The sequence below is a fragment of the Leucopleurus acutus genome, assembly GCF_964270905.1.
Source record: "Leucopleurus acutus genome assembly, chromosome: 5".
NCBI classification, from domain to species: domain Eukaryota; kingdom Metazoa; phylum Chordata; class Mammalia; order Artiodactyla; family Delphinidae; genus Leucopleurus; species Leucopleurus acutus.
The window spans coordinates 109038994-109065594 of record NC_139147.1 but is presented as its reverse complement, the minus strand read 5'-3'; the positions used below and the strand labels follow the sequence as shown (position 1 = coordinate 109065594).

General features: G+C 37.4%; 1 protein-coding gene across 2 annotated transcripts; it reads right to left on the bottom strand.

The window, feature by feature from the left end:
• Positions 1-102: 102 nt before the first annotated feature.
• LOC309962481 (protein C3orf33) lies at positions 103-18526 on the bottom strand. 2 transcript variants are annotated; one of them, XM_082840358.1, is made up of 5 exons: positions 18404-18526; positions 16521-16580; positions 8879-9026; positions 3177-3337; positions 103-907 (listed from the first exon to the last, which is right to left on the bottom strand). In XM_082840358.1, exons 1-5 carry the CDS (start codon positions 18515-18517, stop codon positions 506-508), a joined length of 885 nt encoding a protein of 294 aa, XP_082696484.1. In that variant the 5' UTR covers positions 18518-18526; the 3' UTR covers positions 103-505. The 2 variants fall into 2 exon arrangements, with proteins under 2 accessions (XP_082696484.1, XP_082696485.1); XM_082840359.1 differs by lacking the exons at positions 16521-16580; positions 18404-18526 and adding an exon at positions 11962-12058.
• Positions 18527-26601: the final 8075 nt, after the last annotated feature.

Below are 26601 nucleotides of genomic sequence, written 5' to 3'. Positions count from 1 at the left end.
TCTTTACTAGTAGAAAATGGTCTAAGTGACCTTCTCTTGTAGCTCTGCCTCAAATTCACAAGCAGTTATAAAGTAGTGGAGAGAAAAGAGCAGCCTCAGACATGATGCATAAAGAGTCCCTTTACTATAAGTAATCAAAAGTAAACAAATACTCTCTTTAAACAAAAGTTAAATATGGCTGCCCAAAATGACTAAAATAATACAATGGCCAACAGTTAAACTCTCTCTTCATATATTATCACTACATGTATATCGCCCTCAACCTGATAACTTTTTACAGAGCGTTTCATTTTTCCTAAAAGGATATTACATTAATCACAATTTATTTAAATTATTCTGATATTACATTATAAGAATCATCTCTTAAATATTTAAATACATTAGAATGCAACTTTGATCATTTGGGGAAATTTCCCATTTCAACTCAATGAAAAATATTCATTATATTTATCCATTATATTTTATTCTTTTTGGAGTAAGTCACCTCCAGATCTCTTGGAATATTTCATCCTTTTCTACGAAAGTGTATGCGACTCAGAAGTTCTCTGAACTTCAGTATTAAGGAGTAGTTATTCAGGTTTTCTTTCCATGTTTCATAAGTCCTTCTAAATTTGTCATAATAACTTTCTTTTTTCAAGTTGAAATCTGATCCAATTTTTTTTAAATAACTGTCTTTTTTCCATATTTCTCTCCAGGAGCCTTTGAATTTTTCCAAATAACTTTCTTTTTCAGATTCTTCCTTCCATATTCCTTCTCCTTTTTTTAAGGCTATTAATTCAGCTTTAAGTAAGTTTCTGTGAATTCTCCAATAGATTTTAGAATCATAATTTAGCCCTTTAACAAGAACAGTTTTGCCAAGGCCTCTTCTCAAAATTTCTTCATTCAGACTCACACTAAAATATCTACCCTTGAATAAAAAAATAACACAAGCCAATTATTTAATAAAGTTACTAGCATACCTGTAACACTTTATTTACTTTAAAATCAGTCATTCTGCACCTTGAGTCCTCCAAATAAAAGTCAAAAATATAAATACAAAAGGGTCCTTAAGAGCTTAAAACAGTTAATGCTAAATCCAAGAATTTCATTACTAGAAGAGACCATTGCTCAAAGACAATTCACTCTTTTATAACATATAGTTCTCCTACCCAAAAATGTGCAGAAGCAATAAAGCACGAAAAGGGTTTTTTGGTTTTATTGTTGTCGTTTGGAGGGGAAATGGAGCACACACCAGATAGGTAAAATGACAGGAGGCCATAGCAAAAGAGAAACCAAAGAAAAGTAACGAAACTAAAAAGTAGACAAATGCAAAATGAAATGAATCATCACTGAACTGTTAATTTAGGTTCAGAAGTCCAGTGTTTGAGGAAGGCACTGGCATGTAAATACATTTTTAAAAGATGTCCCATAAAATAATGAACATAAAAATAGTCCTGGCCCTTGAATCTTCACCCTTCAGGAAATTTCATTCATACCTCACTGCCTAATGAAACCAGATAAATGGGATTTTTTTTTTCTCGCTAATTTACAGTGTAAAGGAGATCCTGCTTAGCTATTTCCATAGTCCTTGTGGGATTTTAACTTAACAAGGTTAATTTTAACAAAGTATTAGTAATTTTATAGCTTCATTAGATAAGTAATTCACAGTTAAATTTTTTTAATGTGAAAACTAAAAATTTAAAGTAGGAAACATTTTCTAAGACTATATAAAGGAATAAAGTAACCTTTTGTTCCTTTAAATGCAGTAACTTTTGGTACATGATGATAAGCGGCTAAGAAATACAGTTTTAAAGGGATTATCATATTTGTCTCAATGTTTTAAATTTAATGAGCTGAACCAAAATAAAAATAATTAAAATTCAACCTCACACTACAGTAAAATTCAACAGAAGTAAATTACCGAAATTGCATAAAGCATAATTTGGTCACCTTCTAGGAAAGAGTATAAGGTAAAGACAGATAAGGTAAAGTGTGGGCTCAGAAGCCAGGAAGAGCTGGGTTTGAATACCGGTTCTTCTACTTGGTTACCCGGAGTCCCCCCTGTAAATGGGAATAAAATGATTCCATAGGGGGGTTTTGAGGATAAATAATATATACTCCTCAACTGAAAAGAGAAGTTAATATTTTTGTAAGGCCTTTGGGATCTTTTATATACTTTTGTATTATCAACTTAGTCAAGTGTAAGATGCTTCAACCAATCAGTATTGGATAATTCTTATTTTGAAAGAACTGAATGTGATCTGGACATGCAAAAATTAATGGATTTCACTAGGTGTTCTATTAATAATTCACAAAGCTTTAATAATTAAAATAGTTATAATTCTAATCACTTTAATGTGAGGTTATTTTTCTCTTCAGATTATTCTTGTTTGTTACATAATAAGGAACTTTAAAAATAAGAAAAATTACCCTTAATCCTGTTATAATAACATTTCAACTATTTTATTTTTCCATGTTCTTTTTTCAGTAATCGTCCACCAAAAGAAATTTGGAAGAAGGCACATCGAAGGACGCAAGACAGTGACAGGGCAACAGTAATGAAGCTCTCAGGCATCCGCAGTTACAGAATGGCTAATGGCCAGTCATAAAGGTAAGGAAACTCTGAGGCAATGTCTTCAGATGACTGACTACTGATCATGAATAGTATTTAAATAGGCTCAATTTAAATATGCCCAGTAGTATTAAATATGCTCAATGTTTTTAGAGTTCAAAGACTTATATGTTAAGGCATACCTATCTACAAGGTATTGGACCAGAATGAGCAATATTTACCTTCAGAAAACACCCTTGCTGTTTGCAATTTTCAGTTGACAAGTCGCACTCAACAAGTGGTTTATAATAACAAGTGTGATATAATGTCCATAAATAAATGTATAAGATACTCCTTAAACTGGCAATGTCCAGAGTCAATAATAATTTGAAGTTTTTTAACTTTTTTAAAATTTTCTATTTTTTTCTATAATAAACATATAAACATAATTTTTTCTATAATAAACAAATTTTATAGCAAAATTTATATATGAAACATCTAGTTCTCTATACATAATCACTGTGAGTCGTACTTTAAAAAGACAAAAAAATTCAGTCTCATTATATATTCAAGGCTCTGATTAATGACGTTTATGTATTAAATAATAAGAATAAAATATTGCTAGTTATTTCTTCACACTACTTACCTTATTCACTAAAAGGTAGCAAAAGAGTGCTGAATTCTCCTTTCCAAGAAGTTGGAACCATACTACTTGGGAAGGTTTTAGCTCTTTTTGTAACCACACCTTCCCAGTTTCAGTGAGTTCTACTCCAGCCAACTTAACCAGCAAAGCACCACACGGCTCTTCTAAAAGGGTTAGGTAGAAGAGAGTTTTAGCTTTAATACCACGTTGCAAAAGCAAATTCCAAAGTCATTTGGGCTCCAAAAAACAACTGGATATATTATGTTTATTTATAAATACCCAGACTATCTAGATATAGATCCATTCATTTCTATAGTCAACCTGTCTTTTAAAACAATACAAGTATGTAACAGATGGAAATTTCAAAAACTCATTTCAGTAAGATCCAGAACAGGATGTGGGGTTTAACCAATTTACCTTTTTTAAAAAAATCTGCCAGATTTGGGCTTCCCTGGTGGCGCAGTGGTTGGGAGTCCGCCTGCCGACGCAGGGGATGCGGGTTCGTGCCCCGGTCTGGGAAGATCCCATGTGCCGCGGAGCGGCTGGGCCCGTGGGACGTGGCCGCTGGGCCTGCGCGTCCGGAGCCTGTGCTCCGCGGCGGGAGAGGCCACAGCAGTGAGAGGCCCGCGTACCGCAAAAAAAAAAAAAAAAAAAATCTGCCAGAATTATTTCTCTGCACACATACACGTAATGCTACAAGATATGTCATTCAATAATATAAGCTCCTACGACCAATAGGACTGTATAAACTGCGTTTTCACTTAATGTACTGAGGATATTTTCCCATCTCAATAAATATTGATTAATATCAACATTATTTTTTTTAATATACATTTTACAAAACTGACTTCCAGACAGGATTTTATCAATTTATTACCCAAGTAACATAGTGATAAGAAAGTCTGGGCAAACTCTTGATAAAATTTTAACCAATTAAACTTTAATAACAGGATTTTATTGCAGAAAAAGTTTATAACTTTCCATAAAGGATAATGGCTGATAAAAAAAAATCTTAATGACTTTTTTTTGAAAGAAATTATACATTTAACATATGTTAAACTCTTATACAAGTAGCTGAAAGTATAAAGTTAAGTTCATTTAATTACTAGGGAAAAAGTAATACTTGAGTTCAGGAAGATATCCTAGAAGCTTGCCACAATATTATTTGATGATAGAAAAACATTTTCTTTAGGGCATGGGTTCTTGAAACCTGTCCTAGAGTTTCAGTTAGATAAGTATCAAAAGGTGTAAGTAGGATTATGTCCTTAGAAAACTCTGTGACACAGTAAATACACAAATTAGATTAAGGCAGAACATATAATAAAGACTAGATGAATTTAAATCATTGGTACATAATGAGTTAAGGGAAGCTTGAAGATTCTGAGGTCTCTCTTCAATCCTTTAATGCTGCCATCAACACCAGCTGTCTTCCAATAAAACATCCTCTAGTCTTTAAGACCAAAATTTTTGGGACCAAAAACATGAATCTAAGTCAACACTATCAACCTGAAGTATTAATGTCCTAATTCTTCACTTCACAAAAGGTCACTGGGATTCCTTTAAAATTAGCAATTCCCCATTAAGCATTTAAAATATGATGCGGCCAATAAAAATTTAAAAATAAATCTTCCAAGAACTAATCTACTGAATAAGGTTAGTTATATACATCATATATTTTTGCCCAAACAGTTGAGGTTTTTTTTGAAAAAGGAGATGCAACTTTTAATGCTTATGATGTCTAATTTTAGCTTTGTGTGAATCCCTCTATCTTACCAGCTCTTCAACAAACCTTTTATGCACATATTTTTAAAAAGCCTAATTCATACTGTATTGGATGACACAGATGATGCCAAAGGTTATAAGGGGACAGCAACATGGGCTCCAGTGGAAGAGCCCAAGAGCAGGACTTGGGTTTTGCAGAACGAACAGAGAGGCAGGAGGAGGAAGAGGAAGTGAGTATGTCAAGTAAGGGAAAGACCATGGGCACCTGGAAAAAACGGCAGACGTAAGATGAATATGGAAGCAAATCACCACTAAGGAGTTTGCTATATTTCCGTTCCATCAGATGGGTCGGAAACTTCATAACTAAATATTCTTAAGGTTTTTATAAAGATAGTACCTGATAGAAAAACAACTGATTTATACCCTCAATTTAGAAAACATTGTAAGTGAATTAATGACAATGGACAATTTCATGAGACAGGAGTATCACATACGTCAAAAAGATTATTTTTTACCATCCCCGGATAGAAGAAGCTTTGAGTAATATCCTCACTAGACTGCAGGTTTTGTGACTACTGTAGGATCACATCCATTGTTTGCCACTATATACTGAGACTGTGACAAAACAGCAGGCATTCAGTAAACATTTATTGAAGAAATGAAGTGTCCTAAGAGTTCCACTTCATAAAAATTTTCAGCTCTGTGTGTGTCTGCCTCCTCATCATACACGCCAAAGATAAGAGCATGGAAGGAAGGGATATCACAGAATAGTCAGGAGGAAGGAGTCTTGGAAATATTATAATTCTCTTCTTTGATGGTGGTGGAAACCGTAAGCCAAAACTAGAAATAGAACACAAGCTCTCCACGCCAATACACATTCTACTACACCACACAGACTCTACTCTGATGTAGTTTTCTGAGCTAAATCTTTCTGGTTAGAATGGCCTTAACTTGGGGAGCCTGAATCCTAGCCTTCCTTACAATAAAATCAAAAGTCCATCCCTGGGACTTCCCTGGTGGCGCAGTGGTTAAGAATCCTCCTGCCAATGCAGGGGACATGGGTTCGATCCCTGGCCCAGGAAGATCCCACATGCCGCAGAGCAACTAAGCCCATGCGCCACAACTACTGAGCCTGCGCGCCACAACTACTGAAGCCTGCACTCCCCAGAGCCCACGTGCTGTAACTATTGAGCCCACGCACCGCAGCTACTGAAGCCCACATGCTCTAGGGCCAACGTGCCACAACTTCTGAGCCCATGTGCTGCAACTACTGAAGCCTGTGCACCTCGAGCCTGTGCTCTGCAACAAGAGAAGCCACCGCAATGAGAAGCCCGCGTACCGCAATGAAGAGTAGCCCCTGCTCACCACAACTAAAGAAAGCCTGTGTGCAGCAACAAAGACCAACGCAGCCAAAAAAATAAATTAATTAAAAAATAAAAATAAATAAAAGTCCATATCTATCTTACAGGCCAGGTAGTAAAAACAGTGAAAGGAACATAAGGAGCTTTCAATTAACAGCTTTTTTTTTTTTTTGCTGTACGCGGGCCTCCCACCGTTGTGGCCTCTCCCGTTGCGGAGCACAGGCTCCGGACGCGCAGGCTCAGCGGCCATGGCTCACGGGCCCAGCCGCTCCGCGCCATGTGGGATCTTCCCGGACTGGGGCACGAACCTGTGTCCCCTGCATCTGCAGGCGGACTCTCAACCACTGCGCCACCAGGGAAGCCCTTACTTTTTTTTTTTTTTTTTTTTGCGGTACGCGGCCCTTTCACTGTCGTGGCCTCTCCCGTTGCGGAGCACAGGCTCCAGACGCGCAGGCTCAGCGGCCATGGCTCACGGGCCCAGCCGCTCTGCGGCATGTGGGATCTTCCCGGACCAGGGCACGAACCCGAGTCTCCTGCATCGGCAGGTGGACTCCCAACCACTGCGCCACCAGGGAAGCCCGTAACAGCTATTTTTAAATGAAAAAGATTATGCTGTAACATCTTATTATATCAGTCAAAATAGTGCTTGGAAAGCAACCTTCTAGTTCTACAACCATTTTATAAGTAAACAGGTTTAACAAATGAAAATGCAAAATGATCTCTTTAACATCAACAATTTATGTCAGTTACAAAAAGTATTAACACTACCGTTACATTTGTACTGGTTATCATCTGTTGGGACGAATAAGACATGTCTGTTTCTTTAACTTTTGCATCTGTATACATAAAGTTGTGGACTGGGTAGCAGAAAATCTGTTTTCTACCTTTGATTTCATCAACTGTTAGGTAGATGGTTTCATACATGGCCTTTAACTTCTATAGAAAATATTTAAGTAAGTGGGGGAGAAAAGTAAGTTTCCTTTCAGCTCTAAAATTTTGATTGTTTGTACCAACTTGATAAACATTTTTATTTGATGTGAAACCCATTAATAACAACATGTGTATATGGCAATTAGAGTGCTGTGGCATTGCTCGACTTCTGGGGCAGATTCCCACTGAATACCATCCCTGAAGTTGTGCGATGTACAGCCTGGACAATCACAAGTGATGACCTTGCTGTCTAACCACTAAAGAATCATCACTATTTCAGACAGGAGAGATTTAAATTATTGTAGCATTATTACAACAACTGAGAAGGTAGAGGACTTATGAAGTATAAACCATGCTTAGAGCTGAAATGGCCATTAAATGGCCATTAAATGGCCAAATAAACATCTCAGGTATCTTTCTTTAGGGAAAAATACTGTTTGATTTGTTAAAGAAGTCAATCATTTCAGGTATGTCTGGGGAAAAAAAAATTAATCTTATTCCTTTGCAGCCCTATCTAATTGAACAGAGTGATATTCATTCATCTGAGGCTAAAGAAATAAGAATCCCTTTCTTCAAAACAGTAAAATAATATTAAGAAGATCTTTAAATATAACTCAGTTAATTCATTTGACAAATTTTGCCAAGTCTCTGCTGGCTAACAATTATTTTTCTAGGGACTGTGAATAATGAGATAGATAAGAAAAGTTCCCTGCCCACCAGGGGCTCACAGTTTAATAGAAGGATATAAACCTAGATATATAATTACAGGAAAATGTGTTTCAGTACTTTAATTGCAGTGTGTATAAATTGCTTGGGGGACAGGAAAGAAAGAGGCTAATTCTGCTTGGGAGTTAAGGAGACCTTCACAGAAGAGCTGACATTTGAGCTAGATCCTAAAGAATCCACAGGAGCCAAGTCACTCTGGGCAAAGAACTATGCCCAGGGCATGAGAACATATGGAAGCAGCAGGCATGTCTGTGTGGCTGGGGGCTTTGCCATGAAGCAGGGAGAGATGGGAATTGCAGCAGCAAAGCTATGGACTCTGCCCAGCTCTCCAGCCTCCTTTGGTGTCTCTTGTCCCCTTCTTCCCTATGCCCTGGCCAGACGAGCCTTCACGTGCTTACCAAAAGAGCCAACTCATCCCCACACATATTCTTCCTAGCCAGCCCCCTCCCATTCTTCGGGTATCTGATTAAATAGCAACTCCTCAGTGAGGCCTTCTCTGACTACTATATATGTAGGTTCGCCCTTCATACAACCTCCAATAAATCTCATCCTATACCCTGACCCTCTTCTTCATAGCTCTTAGGACAATTTTTCATTTGTCTGTTGCCCATCTTCCACCTGTACTATAAGCTCCAAGGGGTAGAGTGGTCTTGTTTATTTCACTCCGCACATATGGCTAGCATAGGACCTAGAACATAACATGTGCTCAATATTTGTGGAATAAACGCTTGAATGCCTGAATGAACCACTGAGTGGTTGAATGAGAAAAGGAGGGAAGGAAGAAAAGAAATCTAGAGCCAAATTAAATAGTTCTTGTATGTAAGTCAAGAATTTGGACTTTCCCTCATAGACAATGGAAAGTTACTAAAAATTAAAATGACTTTTTTTTTGCTATTTTTAAAATAACTTCTAATAAAGGAACATTAAAATAGTTATTTAGTGTTATTATTTTTGCACCTTACTTACTTCTCCATGAAGATATAATAGGTAAAGTAATGGGAATATGTTCAATCTCTAAACCATTCTCCGTTATTCGGCGTAGTCGTCCTCGCAGTTTAACATTCCTTCTTATAAATTCTACTGGAATATCTGAAGGACTTGTGAATTTTGATGTCTGTTGATTTACAAGGAGAAAAATATAACATTTTATTACCATTTTCATATTAAAATTAAGCATGTCAAATTCTCTAAACATTTTAAAGAAGATATAACCACTGGAAATTTTTAATTTGGTTCTTAATTTTATATTAAAATTTTAATAAGATTTAACACAAAGTGTTTACGGGAACATTATTTAGAAATATTTAGTCATTATTTTACTATTTCAAGCTACTCTATAGAGAACATTAAACAGACTCCTAATTTCTAAAAGCCTACATCCTCGAAATATGACACAATCCATCAAAAAGCAGTGAATCTAAACATGGTACCACACAAATCTGGCTAAAGAGTCACTATCCTATACTATAGATGTACCATCTATTCATGCAGGTACTGCTGGGAGAACCTAACCAAAACTGAGGCAAGTTAAATTTGCTACTAATCAACAAGGTTTTTTCCCTTGTTTTTTATCTCATAGGAGAAAAAGGCCCCTCCCAAAAGGCCAACATTAGGAATTTATTTAAATACCTAACACCTTGGAGTTAGTCAACATTTTATACCTGTGTCTTCCATATTAACAGTACTATAGAGATAACCTTAACTCATAATCATGGCTGGGTGAGAACCTCATACAGGCAGAAGGATAAATGAGTACCCAACTTCCTAAGATAGTAAAGTTGGTCTAAACATTAAAAAAATTTTTTTCAAACAAGAAAAATATTGTAGCAGACAAATCCAGAATGTGGAACGTTAAAAATGGGATAAATGACTTGGTTACTCTAACAAATCAATGGCGTAAAGGGGAAAAAATGGGGGTGGGGTTCTAGCCTGTTATAAAATAAATGATGTTTATTTGTTATAAAATATTAAATGTTATAAAATAAATAAGAGATATAACAAACAAACGCAATATATGGACCATTTGAATCCTGATTCGAACAGATCATCTATTGAAAAAAGACACCACTGAGACAATCAAGGAACTCTTAATATGGTCTGGGTATTAGATGATGCTAAGGGGTTATTAATTATCTTAGATGTGATAATGTTCTAGGACAGACGGACACTGTGAGTCTCCTGATGCGGCACAACAGGAAGCAGTATACACTGTCACCTTCTTGTTCACACTAAATCTACCAAGGAAACACAAATCTAGACTGTGGGACATTCTCTAAGACAAGTGGCTTGGGCTCTTCAAAAATGGCAGTGTCATGACAGACAAAAATTAAACATAAAGTGGGATAAAAGTCTAGATTAATGGAGACTAAAGAGACATGACAACTAAATACAGTGTGTGATCCTGGGCTGAACCTTAGACTGGGGAAAAAACAGCTACAAAGGATATTTTCAGAAGATAAATATGAATATGAACTGGATTTTAGATATTACTGCAAAAATATTAAATTTATTAGCTGTGATATTAATGTGACTATGTAGGAAAATATCCCTGCTCTTAGGAAGTACACTATGAAGTCCTTATGGGACAAGTTCCATCATGTCTGCAACTTGCTTTCAAATGGTTTCACTGAGGGAGACAGAGAAAGCACAACCATGGCAAAAATGTTAACAACTGGTGAATCTAGATAAAAAGGAGGTGACTGCTTTTTCTGGAGAAAACACGGTGAGGAAAAAGATTCTGAAGGTATGTATTGTCAGCATGCATTCAAGAATGTGGAATATGCAGAACATAAACAAAAGGGAAGAGAAATCCTAAATCAAACACACATGAAAAGTTTGAGTGAGTCACCTGACAGAAGTTGTCTATGAAAAGTTTATGGGAAAGACACAGAAATGTGGGCTAAACATCCACATAGATGGCTCCCAATATGGTTCTGTGACATCCCTAGGGTAGCACTGATGAGTTAATGTCAATGGGAGGGGCACTCTAGGAGTAAGCCACAGGGCTCTGACCTGGATCCTCTCCTGTTTAATATGATCACCAGTGACTTGAATGAGAGCGTAAGGATCGAACATCAGCAGGTCTGATGCTTGGTAGGGTATGAATACTAAGTCGGAGTTAGTATTTTAAAAGATCCTGACAGGGCTTCCCTGGTGGCGCAGTGGTTGAGAGTCCGCCTGCCGATGCAGAGGACATGGGTTTGTGCCCTGGTCCGGGAAGATCCCACATGCCGCGGAGCGGCTGGGCCCGTGAGCCATGGCCGCTGAGCCTGCGCATCTGGAGCCTGTGCTCCGCAACAGGAGAGGCCACAACAGTGAGAGGCCCGCGTACCGCAAAAAAAAAAAAAAAAGATCCTGACAATTAGAATGAATGGCTACAACATAAAAGTCTGCCCCTGTATCCTCCCAAACTAAAGGATAGAAGAGAATAAAGCAGCATATATGGAAAAGATTTACAGGTTTTAGTTAATTGTGAACTCAAAATGAGTGAAAATGTGACAAGGCTGCCAAAAACAAAAAGTGCAAACTCCCTCTCCTCTTTGCCCAGCCCCCCCCACAACTCCCCTCTGCAAAGTTCCACCCAAAGCAACATTATTAGAAGCAGGATCCAGAACAAGAGAGGTGAGGGAGAGAATACTCTAAATCAGGCTCTAAGTGGAATCTATCTGGCTGTTCTGGGTGTCATATTTCATAAAAGGCTTCATCGAACTTGAACAAAGCCAGAAGAGGAGAAAAAAGATGGTAAAGAGCCTGGAAACTACATCACCTGAGAAAACCAAGAGTATTTTGCCCAAGGAAGCAAGACTTAGAAGGAGTAGAAAGGGACATTAAAGATGTCTTCAACTACTACAGGTCCATCCTTTAAATTCTGAGGTGTTTTCGTTAAAGGATACACATAAAAGGGCAAAAGTGTGCCTTGATGTTTGGAGTTTTGGAAGTTATTAAGGAGCTAGGGGAGGAAATGGAAAAACGTAGAACCCAATGTTCTACTTTCACGAAGCTCACAGTCTATGTGAAGAACCTCTAAAGGCAGATCCCACTGCATCTACTTCATGATGGGAGGAATCCAATAAACCCTCAACAGCCAAAAGTTCAGTGCAGCATTTCTGTGACACAGAAGGCATCATGTGGAAGAGGAAAAGACAATATGCATAAAACCAGAATACAACTATAGAGCAACACATGAATAGGTTTAATATAAAGTGTAAGTGCTAAAGGGTCAAAATGGAAAGGATAGGAACACCTGAGGAAGACATCTTTCAACAAAAAAATCCTGAGTTTGTGATAAACACAGCCTGCTCTCCGGAGCAGGCAGAAAGATGATCCCACTAACAAGGGTGCTATGCCCAAGCTTCAGAGGGTGAAGGGCATGTCCTAAAGGCAAACAGACAAAAGCTGGAAGCATCGCAGTGAAGAGAAAATAATAAGGGTTTTAAATTCAGGAAGATGTCATATGAAATCCAGTTCTGCCATGTACTAGCCGGATGATCTTGTCAGAGTTATTTCTCTGACCATCCATCTCCTCATCTATAAAAGTTAGGCATAAGAATACCTCTATCACAGAATTATTTTACCTATTAAATGAAATTATATATATAAAGGGCTCAGCACAGTACCAAACTTGATGATCTTTTTTATTTTTTAAATATGAAATTTGGAATTGTCAATCTGTAACTGAAAGAATATGAGAAACTGATAAACTCTCAAAGGGAAGAAGAAGGAGAGAAAACCAGCAATCCAAAAAGAAAGCTGGAGAGGAATTATCAAGGCTCCTTGTGGCAAGATATCAATGCAACATCCATTCCCAAACCCATTCTCCCTTGCCAACATGCTCTGTATGGGGTGGAAAAGCCAAACGCCACTTGCCCAGCCTACTTTCCCCAGCTAGAGGTGGCCATGTGACAAAAGGATGTGAGCAAAGGTCTACAGAGGGCTTCCGGGAACATTTTTGCTTTTTGCATAAAAGGAAAAGATGCGGCTGGCACCTTCCTTCCTTTTTCCTCTCCTCCTGCCTTGAGCAGCCTGCTATAGCAGCCATCTGTGCCATGAGGAAAGGCAAGGAAAATCAGACAGACCTAAATTCTATGTTACTGAGTCGGGGAAGCAATGCTAGCAGCCTCTAACCTCCAAACTTCTTGTGACATGAGAAAAATCAACTTTTTAATTGGTTAAGCCACTGTTGATTGGGGTTTCTCTTATTTCTAGCTAAACATCTCCAACTGTTCTATAACAGAGTTTTTTACCCCCTAATGTTCCAATGTTCTTTTTCTCTTCCTTAGTCTGCTCTTCTCATCACTATTATCAAAAACCATAAAATCTAAGAAAAAGACACCAAACTTAAGTCTAAAATAAATAACGTCATAACTATATATATATATATATATATATATATATATATATATATCATTGAATAACTTGCATAAGTCAATGACGTACCTAACATAAGCAGGATTAGGACATTAAAGTCAATGAGAAAAAAAAAAGAATTAAAGTCAGTGAGAATAAAAGTGAACATAATAAACAGTAACACACTCTGCTTTTTTTTTTTTTGCGGTACGCGGGCCTCACTGTTGTGGCCTCTCCCGTTGCGAAGCACAGGCTCCAGATGCGCAGGCTCAGGGTCCACGGCTCACGGGCCTAGCCGCTCCGCGGCATGTGGGATCTTCCCGGACCGGGGCACGAACCCATGTCCCCTGCATCGGCAGGCGGACTCTCAACCACTGCGCCACCAGGGAAGTCCGTCACACACTGCTTTTAATATTACCAAAGTGAAGTACTGAACTATATACTAAAAATAACGAAAAACTTACAATGATCTCTAATTGATTCGTGTGTTTTTTTAAGGGCTAATAAGCGAAATGATCCCTCAGCACTATTTTCCCCTTAACTCTTAATCAGATAATTTAATATTTTGGCAATTTTGGAAACTTCAAAATACAGATATGTCATGGAATGTAGAGATATAAGAAAATGAAAAAAGTAGAACGAAAAGAACTAAAGTTTCAAAAGCTCCATTCTAGAAGAATATACATAGGCTACAAATGAATGACTTACAAAATCATGGAGGTGTTATAAGAAAGAGCCTATTAAATATAAGGTTAAAAATGAGTTCAAGCCCCCCCAGCCCAAAAAAGACAGCCACTTCAATAAATGGTGCTGGGAAAACCGGACAGCTACATGTCAAAGAGTGAAACTGGACTACACTCCATGCACAAAAATAAATTCAAAATGGATTAAAGACTTAAACGTAAGGCCTGAAACCATAAACCTTCTAGAATAAAACACAGGCAGTATGCTCTTGCCATCAGTCTTATTAGTACTTTTTTGGATATGCCTCCTCAGGCAAAGGAAACAAAAGTGAAAATAAACAAATCGGACATAAAACTAAAAAGCTTTTGCACAGTGAAGGAAACTGTCAACAAAACAAATAGGCAGCCTACTGAATTCGAGAAGATATTTACAAGTGATATATCCAATAAGAGCTTAATTTCCAAAATATACACAAAAGTTATACAATTCAGCATCAAAAAAAACAAACAACCCAATTAAAGTATGGGCAGAAGACCTAAAGATATATTTTTCCAAAGAAGGTATACAGATGGTCAACAGGCACACGAAAAGATGCTCGACATCACTAATCATCAGGGAAATGCAAATCAAAACCACAATGAGATATCACCTCACACTTGTCCGAATGGCTATTATCATAAAGACAACAACATAACAAGTGTTGGTGAGGATGTGGAGAAAAGGGAACCCTCGTGAACTGTTGGTGGGAATATAAATTGGTTTTGCCACTATGCAGAACAGTATGAAGGTTCCTCAAAAAATTAAAAATACAACTACCATATAATTGAGCAATTCCACTCCTGGGTATTTGTCCAAAGAAAACGAAAACACTAATTTGAAAAGATATATGTACTCACATGTTCACTGCAGCATCATTTACACTGGCCAAGATATGGAAGCAACCTAAATGCCTATCGATAGATGAATGGATAAAGAAGATGTGGTATGTATATATACAATGGAGTATTACTCAGCCATAAAAAGAATGGAATCTTGCCACTTGCAACAACATGGATGGACCTAGAGGGTATTATGCTAAATGAATAAGTCAGACAGAGAAAGACAAATACTGTATAATTTCACTTATATGTGGACTCTGAAACATAAATGAACAAATGCAACAAAACAGAAACACAGTCATACATACAGAGAACAAACAGGTGGTTGCCAGAGGGGAGGGGAGTGAGGGAAGGAAAGAAATAGGTAAGGGAGATAGGACTAGGAGATAAACTTCTAGTTACAAAATAAATGAGTCACAGGTATGACGTGTACAGCATGGGGAATTTAGTCAGTAATTATGCAATATCTTTGTATGGTGACATGGTAACTAGACTCGTGGTGATCATTTTGAAATGTATTGAAATATCAAATCACTACGTTGTGTAACAGGAAGTAACACAGTGTTGTAGGTCAATTTTACTTCAAAAACAAACTCATAGAAAAAGATCAGATTTGTGGTTAGGAGAGGTGGGTAACTTGGAAGGTACAAACTTCTAGTTATAAGATAAACCAGTACTAGGGATGTAATGTTCAACATGATTAATATAATGAACACTGCTGTAAGTTATCTATGAAAGTGGTTGAGAGAGGAAATTCTAAGACTTCTCATCACAAGGAAAAAAATTTTTTTTCTATTTATTTAATTTCATATCTATGAGAGATGATGGATGTTCACTAAATTTACTGTGGTGATCATTTCATGAGGTATGTAAGTCAAATCATTATGCTGTACATCTTAAACTTATACTTTCACTGTATGTCAATTACCTCTCAGTTTAAAAAGATGAGTGCAAGGCACTAAAACAAAAAGAAGGGAAAAGAGAGACAAAAGTTTTGAAATTGGTGTCTGGGTGAAAAGGCAACAGTTGGAAAAGATATAGTATGATAAAGTAATGGGGTGTAGTCAATGATAATACAAAACAATATAGAGATAAGTGTAGGAAATAAATATATATAGAAGCAATATATCCATCGCAGTTGGATGACACATGACATTGACACTGAACATGACACTGAAATTACATCCTATGATAACAATAAAGTGTATTAAAAAAATACTTGTAAATCTTGAATTATCAAATGGATTTCCACAATGTCTATTATTAATACATTATTGAAAGGGCAAAAAAATACACTAAATGAAAGCATAAATTATTTAGTTCTAAGGGACATAATTCAACGGCGATTTAAATTTAATACCACCATAGGAAACACTTTTGACTGTTTTCAACATCTGAAATGCAAATTTAGTGGTTACACCATTCTAGCAAATTAAATCCTTTTCAGATTCCTTTCTAAGCAGGAAGAAAAATGATTATGGAAATACAGGCTGTGCAATTACTTTCCATAAAATCCTGTGGATGTGTTACTTTCAAACCAACATCTTAAAATATGTTCATTGTTCTAAAATACTATTTAAAAGCTTCTAATATGAATAACAAAATGATACACTGCTTGAGATATCATCTTTCTCGTTTGAAGTGAGAAAAATTAACTGTCTGGTGCTTATCATAATGTCTTCTTCATTTTTTTAACTTACCAGTCGAACACTTCTTAGAAGTAACATTACTCCAGCTATGGCCATTACGGTGCTGATGTTCTTCAAAAAGAGATTTAATGATTAATCCTAATTATTATTCACAATAGTGAAAGTACTAATTAGAAGGCAGAAAAAAAATCCTCTCTGTACCTAACTGCCCAAATAAGGCATATCCTTCAACTAAAGGTCCACTTCTTCCAAAAAAACTAACTGCCCACCCACCCATTAATCTTCCCCTTTTTCTCCAACCAAACTGGCACACACAGTAATTATATACATAATATGGTACTGCTCTCTATTGATTGTATTGCTTTAACCATGAGTTCCCTGAATGCATGAATTAGTCTAATACTTACTTCTTCTGCAAGACCCACAGGAACTCCATAACCCTGAGTCTGCAGGCAGAATTTAAGTATCTGGTAGAAAACTTTATCACCAAAACCTTAAAATATAGCACTTGGGAAATACATGTTGCAAACAGTTGGGAAAAACTTAGCGATACCTTTGAAGTGCTTCGTTTAAACTGAAACAGACCTAAAGGAGTTTAATTAATTTAATAAGGATACTGTAATTCCCTCAACAGTGGTAATCTAACATGCTTTCCTTCAATAAATACAACTAAGCATATAAGAGATGAAGTTGAAAATATACACAAGGGTACATTCTGTGATTGGATTATTTGGAATGAACTATCCATGTGCTTGCTAACTTAACACTGTTTCCTCCCCAATACTGATGAGGTTATTTTTTAATTTGTAATAACCAATGCATCTCTTCCTGCTTAACTGGAAGAACCAAGGCCTTGTCAATTAACATATATGTGCGTGCATATTCACATATATATATTGCATTAATGCTACAAATATTTATCTAGCACTTACTAAGTGGTATTTACTACTCTAAGGACTGAGCTGCACTGGTGAGTGAAAACAGATATGGTCCTGGCTCTTGTGCTGCTTGGCTGCAAAGTATTTGCAAAGCTGATGATCCTACTCAATTTCCCAGCAGAATTCAACAAAGTTAATCACTCCATCTGAACACATACTCTTCACTTGGCTTCCAGGACACCTGGTTTTCCTGATTTTCCTCCTCCTCCCTGTCTGTTCCTTCCTAGTCTTTGCTGACCTCCTTTTCAGGCCCCAAATTCTAAATGTTAGAGAGGGCCCCAGGTCTCAGTTCTAGGGCTTCTTCAGGAGCTTTTCTGACTGGCTCCAAGACGTCATCCAAGCTTTAAATACTACTCAAGGTTTATGCAGCCCATTCCCAAAGTTATATGCCCAGTTCTGATTTCCCTTCAATACATGACTCCTGTCTCCAGTTGCCTAGAACATCTACAGCTACGTTTAGAAGTCTAATGACCATCTTCAAGTTCACTCATCTCCATCTAGAGGTCTCATAGGCATCCTCAAGTTCACACGTGCAAAAAGCTCCCTAGATTTCCCTAACAATTCATTTATCCCAACTCCTCTGTATCAGCAATTTCCAACACCATTCACGAAGCAGGCAGCCCCCTTTATTCCTCTCTTTGTTAGAAAGAAAGGAATCACCACAATCCTCTCGTCTAGTCGCCGAAAATGCAGCCTCCCTCCCCCCCGCCCCCGCCCTTTGTTGGAACTCCAATGGCCTCTCACTGCATTAAAGAAACGAACTCCTCCATTCTCCGCAGGCCTATGGAGTTACGTGCCCTGCTTTGGTGTCTGCCCGGCCCTTCCCAACTGCCCCCGCGGCCCCGCACACGCTGCCCTGACCGGGCGGCCCTCGAGCTGCTCCCCCGCGGCCTTCCATGCCTCCCCGGCCCGGCGGGTCCGCTGCCCGGGCCTCCCCAGGACGCGTCTCCCTCAGGCCCGCGCCCACCACCTGCCCGGCCGGCGGGTCTGCGGTACCCGGACGAGACGCAGGTGGTCGTCTGCCCATTGCGAGATCCACGCCACCACATTGGGCGCCGCTCGGTCCCGGTCCGGCGGCGGGGTGCCGGTGGCCGCGGGCCTCCCCGCCATGTTCCCAGCCTCCCGGGAGCCCGCGCCGCCTCTTTGACCGGGCGACAGGGGGCGCCGCTCTCCGCGAGAGGGCGGACGTGTTCGCCTTCCTCCGGCTGGAGGGGAAGCCGTCCAAGCGGACCGCCGGGTCCCCTTCTCCGCAGCCTAGGAGTGGCCGGGGGCAGGCCTCCCAACCCATAATGAGATATCTTCACAGTGACCCCAGCATTTATGCAGGGTTTTCCCACAGCGCAGGAGCTCTCTGTGATACGGGGACAGGAGCTGCAGAATTCCTGGCCATGCTGATGGGAGATGATCACTTTCAACTCGCTTAACTCACATCTGTGGGTAGCATGTGCCACACAAGAAAGAAAACTGAAGTAGATCATTCCTTACACCTGCTCCCAAATATAACAAGATGCGTATTTCTTATAGTTGAATTGTTGCTTCCTAAGCCAAATATGCTCTAAATCTTTGAACTGTTAATTGATTAAATGTAGGGAGCTGACATATTCCAAAAATCAATATATGGATATTAACTTATTGCGGTAATCATTTTGCAGTATATGCTTATATCAGATCATTATGGTGTACACCTAAAACTAGGAAGTGTTATGTCAATTATATATCAATAAAAAATCAATACAGTTAGTGTATTTTAAAACAAACAAAAATAAGTCACAGTACAGTGCAAATTATATAATATTTATGTAAAACATATTGTGTGTCTGAACCACGAAAAGCTGTGCAAGAAACCTGTAACAGGGATTACCCCTGGGAGGAAGGATTTGGGGGTAGGAATGGGAGGGAGGTTTCACTATCTGCCGGCTCTAACAGAACATTTTGCAAAGACAGAAATGTTCTGTATCTGCACTGTCCAGTTTCATAGGTAATAGCCACATGTGGCTATTGTGTGCTTGAGATGTAGCTAGTGCAACTAAGGAATTGAATTTTTAATTTTATTAATTTTGATTAATTTACATCATCACAACTGGCTAGTGGCTACCATATTGGACAGTTTTGTTTTACCGTATGCATATATTCCCTTTAAAAGTCAAAATAGAGTATGCTGTATTCCTAATAACACATATTATAAGGATTGCTTCAAGGAATGTATTGCCTGAGTACTATAGTCAATGCAAAGTAAATAGCTAACACTTATATCTTGCTTACTATGTGCCAGGCGCTGTCCTAAATACTTTTCATATATTAACACCTTTGATCCTCATAGCAGCTTTATGAAGTAGACACTATTATTAATCTCAGTTTTAAAGAGGAAGTATTTACAGAGTGATTAAGCCAGTAGCCAAGGTCACCCAGCCAAAAAGTGGTGAGCTGGGATGTAGTGCTGGGATTCAACTCAGCCAATTGGCTCAGTCTGTGCACTTAACAACACGGACTCCCACAAAGGCAATCAGCTAAATCACATAAATCCTTATAAATTTCCAGTGATGGTACAACCCAAATGATATTGGGGAAAATCCAAAAAAAGATACACTACAACCAAAATCTTTAATCACTATTTCAAGTAAAAACAAAAGTTCTGTATATTAATAGATTTTGAATAGCTTTAGTTAATAAATGAAAAAATAAGATTATGGGCAATTATGTGCCTAATTCTGCTTCCTTTGCTTTTCCAATGTCCTGTATCTCTTAACTCCTTTCTGCTCCCACTCTCACTGTCCTAGTTGAAGATAACTAGTCTGTTCTCCTTACTTTCCATCCAGTCTTTTTTTCTGTACCCCAGATATCAGCCACCTGGGTGTCTCTAAGACTTCTCAAAAGGTCCTTCTCAATAATATTTCAGCATCATCCCACTAACCATTGATGTGAGAAGTATAGTGCCTGCCCCAGGATTTCTGCAGATTAACCAGCAATTTAACATTCTCCTGGGGTAGCTCCACCAAGGAACCCTGCTCCTTTTACTGCTGGTGACCTCTGAGAACTCACTGGATATGTTGCTTAGGCGAGTAGAGAGGTAGGCAGAAAAAGGCACACTTAGATTCTCTGCCCATCCCTTAACTGCCCACAATACCATGGACACAAAGACTGTGTCTATAATGATTTATTGAGGAAAGTTTGATATTAACTACGTACAATTAGATTTTTAAAAAACCAACTAGATATTAAAGTGAATGTTCCTAGAATCCAAAGAAAAAGGGGAAAAAAACTGAATGGGACCACTTACAAAAACCCCCCAGTTTCTATCCTTGGCTTCTGAAATCAGGAAATGAGGTAGTAAAACTCTGAAATGTTTGCCTCCTGGGGTTATCACTACAGTCCTTAGCTCTTATTATATGTACATGCACTGTTTACTTTCACTTCGGGGCATTAATCTGGCAATTAAGTCTATGTAAGGAATTTCTGGCAGATCACTGCAAATTATATACAGACAAAATCTTTAATATATTAATATATATTCCTAATTTTAGTCTTTGCGGTAGAACCATATTTATTTTATTGAGCTCTTTTGTTGGCCAAGAACAGAGATTTACTTTGTCTACCTCAAATAAAAGAAACCAGGAATTCTCTTATTGCGGTTGGTATGTAGATTATGCAGTGAACAGAGACTGTTGGAAAATGTGACAAGATCATGAAGATAATATGGATTTTATCACTTAGGGGAAACAATTTACTCTAAAGAAGATTTCATAATTTCTGATTGCATTTTGGAAGAACACTATAATATCTGTAGTGAGGAATATACACGTAGTAGAACTGAGAGTAAGAAGAACCATCAGAAGGCTATTGCACAATCCTAGACTGATAAGCACCTCAAAAAATACTATGATATTCACCATGAGGAGTATGAGTTTTGATAACAAAATTCCAACTCATAATTTTTTTTTCTTATTTTTATCAGGACTGGAATAATGAAGAGGGTATACCATTAGATATTTTTACAGTAATAAATGTTAATTTTTAAAAAGAAAACTATGATCTTCATCCTGCCTTCTCCAGAACTTTGTCCTGCAAATTTCCCCCTTTCTCCTTTGCATCCTTAATGGGTTCATTTCCCTGGCTCACTCACTGAACTCAAGAGAATGCTCAATTCCTTCGGAAAAAAATGTTCGAAACAAGTCCCTATTTACACTCATACTACCATCTTTTGATTAAAACTGCCTTCTCTTTCAACGTTCCTCCCCCATCCACATTTCCTACATCATCTACACTCAAAAGTTCATGTCCTTGCTTCCTATAGTATCCAACTGTCCTTGCAATTCACCTTCACAATCACTGGAATCCATTTCCTCTTTAATACTACTATTCTAGTTTGGTCTCTGTCTATTCTGAAGGCCTTTAACTGATCTCCCCTCCAATTTCATTTTATTAGAAATTGGCAAAAAAGAAAAGAAAAACATCACTAATAAACCAATGCTTATAGCCTGCAAAATCTTAGCTTTTGCATTCTCCGACTATAATATATACCTTATGGTCCATGTATATATACATCAATCTCAGTGTGGGCAGTATCTGATTAGCAATTTTAAAAAAATTTGAGGACTGAAAAGAAATGAATTTTTAAAAAACACCCTGCTTTTGGTGTGGAGAAAAGGGGACCCTCCTACACTGTCGGTAGGAATGTAAACTGGTGCAGCCACTATGGAGAACAGTATGCAGGTTCCTTAAAAAACTAAAAATAGAGCTACCATACGATCAAGCAATCCCACTCCTGGGCATATATCCAGAGAAAACCATACTTGGAAAAGATACATGCACCCCAATGTTCACTGCAGCACTATTTACAATAGCCAAGGCATGGAAGCAACCTAAATGTCCGTCGACAGATGAATGGATAAAGAAGTTGTGGTTCATATATATACAATGGAATACTACTCAGCCATAAAAAAGAATGAAATAATGTCACTTGTAGTAACATGGATGGACCTAGAAATAATCATACTAAGTGAAGTAAGTCAGACAGAGAAAGACAAATATCACATATCACTTATATGTGGAATCTAAAAAAGTTATACAAATGAGCTTATTTACAAAACAGAAACAGACTCACAGACTTAGAAAATAAACTTATGGTTACCAAAGGGGAAAGGTGGGTTGGAGGGAGGGATAAATTAGGTTGGGATTAACATATACACACTACTATACACAAAATAGATAATCAACAAGGACGTACTATATAGCACACGGAACTCTACTCAATACTCTGTAATAACCTATATGGGAAAAGAATCTGAAAAATAATAGATATATGTATAACTAAATCACTTTACTGTACACCTGAAACTAACACAACATTGTAAATCAACTATACGCCAACATAAAATAAAAATTTTTAAAAACTCTACTTTTTCTTTTGCCAGAAGTTATTAACCTAGCAAACAAAAAAGTTCAAAAAACTGTAAAAGTTCAATTTTGAAATGGCTTCACCACTTCTTTTTTCTTTTTAACCCAGAGTTAGTTGTTTCTGCTTTTGTAATAATTTTCATTTCCTGACTTACAGGGTCTGGTTTCTTCACATATAACTTCCAATTTTTGCCTCAGCTCATACCTCACTACTGAACTACTAGATTTACAATTTCCTCTACCCACAGGAGTGGACTTTTTTATTATCACCTTAAGTTGAATTACTTAGATAATTTGCCCCATTTAGGCTAGGAGAAAATATAAAAGGAAACATCTAATCACTTGAGACTGAACTCTGGCTTCTAAGACACAGGTTTTCATAACCCCAGGCCTCTGACCATAATATAACCAAAAAATGTGAACTAAACAGAATTCAGTTTCAAGAAACATCAGCTAATACATGTCTGTTAAGTTATATTTATCCACATTGTACTGAAAGTACACACAGTTTCTGGAGCAGCGACAGATTTAATTATTACTTTTAATAACCACACTGGTTTCCCATACTCTAATTCTCAATTCTTACTTGTGCAGTGACTAATAAGAGCCAGCCTGATAACAGCTTATCAGACTGATAACAGCCTACATATACTAGGTTTAGTACTATTGATGAGGAACCTCAAAATATGAATCTGGGGCCCTATATAGGACAGCTGTTATCAGTCCTATATGGAAGCCCTCCTCTCTTCCGGAGAAGGAGAGATAAACCTTACCTCCTTAATTTAAATAAATTCTCCTTGGAAAGGATCCTGTACTCTTACCCTTTGGAATGTAAATATATGTCTTTAGGGGCAAGACAAGACTTGTGTCTCCAGATTTACAGCCCAGAGATGTCTCCATGGTCTCCAGTCTCATACCCTCTTGAATTGTGCATAACAGAGATGTGATCATCTGTGTTATGCACTGAATTGTGTCTTTCCAAAATTCTTATGTTAAAGCCCTAACTTCCAATATGACTGCATTTAGAGATAGGACCTTTACAGAGGTAAATAAGGTTAAGTGAAGTCATAAGGGTGGGTGCCTTATTCAATAGAACTGGTGTCCTTATAAGAGGAAGAGACACCTCGGATGTGCACGCACAGAGGAAAGGTCATGTGAAGACAGCAAGAAGGTGGCAGTTTCCAAAACAAGGAGAGACCTCAAGAGAAACCAAACCTACTGCCACCTTGATCTTGGACTTCCAGCCTCCATAACTGTGAGAAAATCATTTCCGTTGTTTAAGCCTGTAGTCTGTAGTATTTTGTTATGGCAGCCCTAGCAAACTAATATATACTCAGGATGGTTTTTCACTATCTATTCAGTCACAATTTAACTTTGAAGGCTTCTCTTTGAGCCCAGGTTCCAAGTCTGAGTAAAATTTGCTCAGAAAGCTCTAACTCTGCAGAAACAAAATATTTTATCTACAGTCCCAAATTGTCCTTTAAAGAAATTTTCAAAACTGTAACTACTGAAGAAGCCATATCCAAACACAAATGTTTCAAGGGAAATTCTTTATAATCCCAAACTATCCATACATCATTTCCTCTTGAAGGAGAAATGTTGTGCCTCCACCTATTCTCCATTTTGCCCAGGTTACTAATAGTACAACCAATAATTCAATAATTCATAAAAACAGACAAAAGATTTGGTGGAAAGCGTACATCTCTTGAAATTACTGTATTTGTTTTTAATTATATAATGCCAAGTTAGTATAATTTTGATATGAATGATTTGAAGGTAAACTTGGTTATTATGTAATAAAAATAAGAATCTTTCATTAATGTTTTTTTTTTTAGAGATTAATTGTTAAGTAATCATTTTGAGCATTTAAATAATCCTTTATACAAAAATCTGGAGAATTTATTTCAAATATACTCTATATATTTAAATACTGCATAAATATCAAGCTTTAACACACATCTTTTAATAAATTAGCCAAATAAACATTTCACATATACTAATGCTAAACTATCAAAGCTAATGCTAGATCTTCCAAAAATGATAACAGAAATGATTTTGGACTGTGCATTTTTAATTCAAAACTGGACACAGGTACAATGATTACATAAAAACCTCAACAATGACAGTTTTCAACATTGAGTATTTTTTTCAATTTTACACTAATCTTTGCAAAGGCTCTATCTGAGGACAACAATAGATATAGACTCACCAATAAAACTTGACAGTGGTAATCTATCAATTTATCAGATATGCCAAACTAACTTTTTAAATTAATCAAATTTCCCAATTTTATATTTTCCTAATTGTATAGTTGCATGTGATAAAAAAATTTCAATTTCATTAACTATAAGGCTATAAAAAGTAAACTTTTCCCAACATTTAAAGTCATTTTGGGGACTTCCCTGGCAGTCCATTGGTTAAGACTCCACACTCCCAATGCAGGGAGTTACGGGTTTGATTCCTGGTCAGGGAATTAAGAATTACTGCACGCCACACAGCACGGCCAAGAAAAAAAAAAAGATAAAGTCATTTTGATGAAAATAAGAAGAATCTTTAATACTCATATTTTATAATATTGACTGATTTAATTGTAACTAAGGTGCTAAATTTTAGATACTTAGGATAACTCCCTAAGAATTATACCAAAACCTTGTTCATTTCAATCACACTATTTACTCATTATTCTTTACACAAAATTGTTATAAAAAGTTATGTGTATATTGACAAAAACTATTAAAATGTAGCAACATTTTTCTCTATGCTTCAAGACTTCTTATAAACTATGCAAATTAATATTGCTGATATTTTAAGATGATCTTTTAAACTATACCCCGCAACATTTTTTAAAAAAAGGAACAGTGATTAATCATACAATTTTCATCCTGTTATATAAAACTACTTTCTCCTACAAAATGTCTGCCCCCCTAAGGTAAAAAACAAACAAAACAACAAACAAACAGACCTCCTTAAAAGCAGTCTTTATAATCCAACAGTCAAAGTTTCTCTTAGCTTAGGGGAGAGGACATGAGTCCTGTACATTAACTATTCTGCCCTGATACAGGACTTGCTTCTACCAAAATGGAATTCCAGGAAGGAATATTAGCTCTCTATGGCCATTTTACCTTGCTAACAATTTAGAGGACTAAAATGAAGACTCTAATAGTAGTTTTGACAAGTAGGAAATGTAAAGGCTCTCCATCCCAAACTAAATAGTGATTACATTAAAAAATTGGCACTGTCAGGGCTTCCCTGGTGGTGCAGTGGTTGAGAGTCCGCCTGCCGATGCAGGGTACACGGGTTCGTGCCCCAGTCCGGGAAGATCTCACATGCTGCGGAGCGGTTGGGCCCGTGAGCCATGGCCGCTGAGACTGCGCGCCCGGAGCCTGTGCTCCGCTAAGGGAGAGGCCACAACAGTGAGAGGCCCGCGTACCGCAAAAAAAAAAAAAAAAAAATTGGCACTGTCAAATCAGGCAGAGATTAAACTGAAGTGGAAAAGTACCTATTATAGATACTTTAAATCTTCTAAGATAAAATCAAATAATTATGCCTTACTACCTACCAAAGACATTGGTTAAAAAAAAAAATAGTTACAAGGCGCTATACTACCTTCCCTTCTGTAACTAAAATGGCTGTCAAATATATTAATCCTATTTATTATGAAATTATTTTTAAAATTTATTTTCTTTCTTTAATACTAAAGTAAAATACATTTTGGAAATCTGCATGGAATGTTCCCAACAGGTTGGTTCTTTATTTTTAGCAGGGTCTGAGTTATATAGGGTCATTATTTCAAATACATG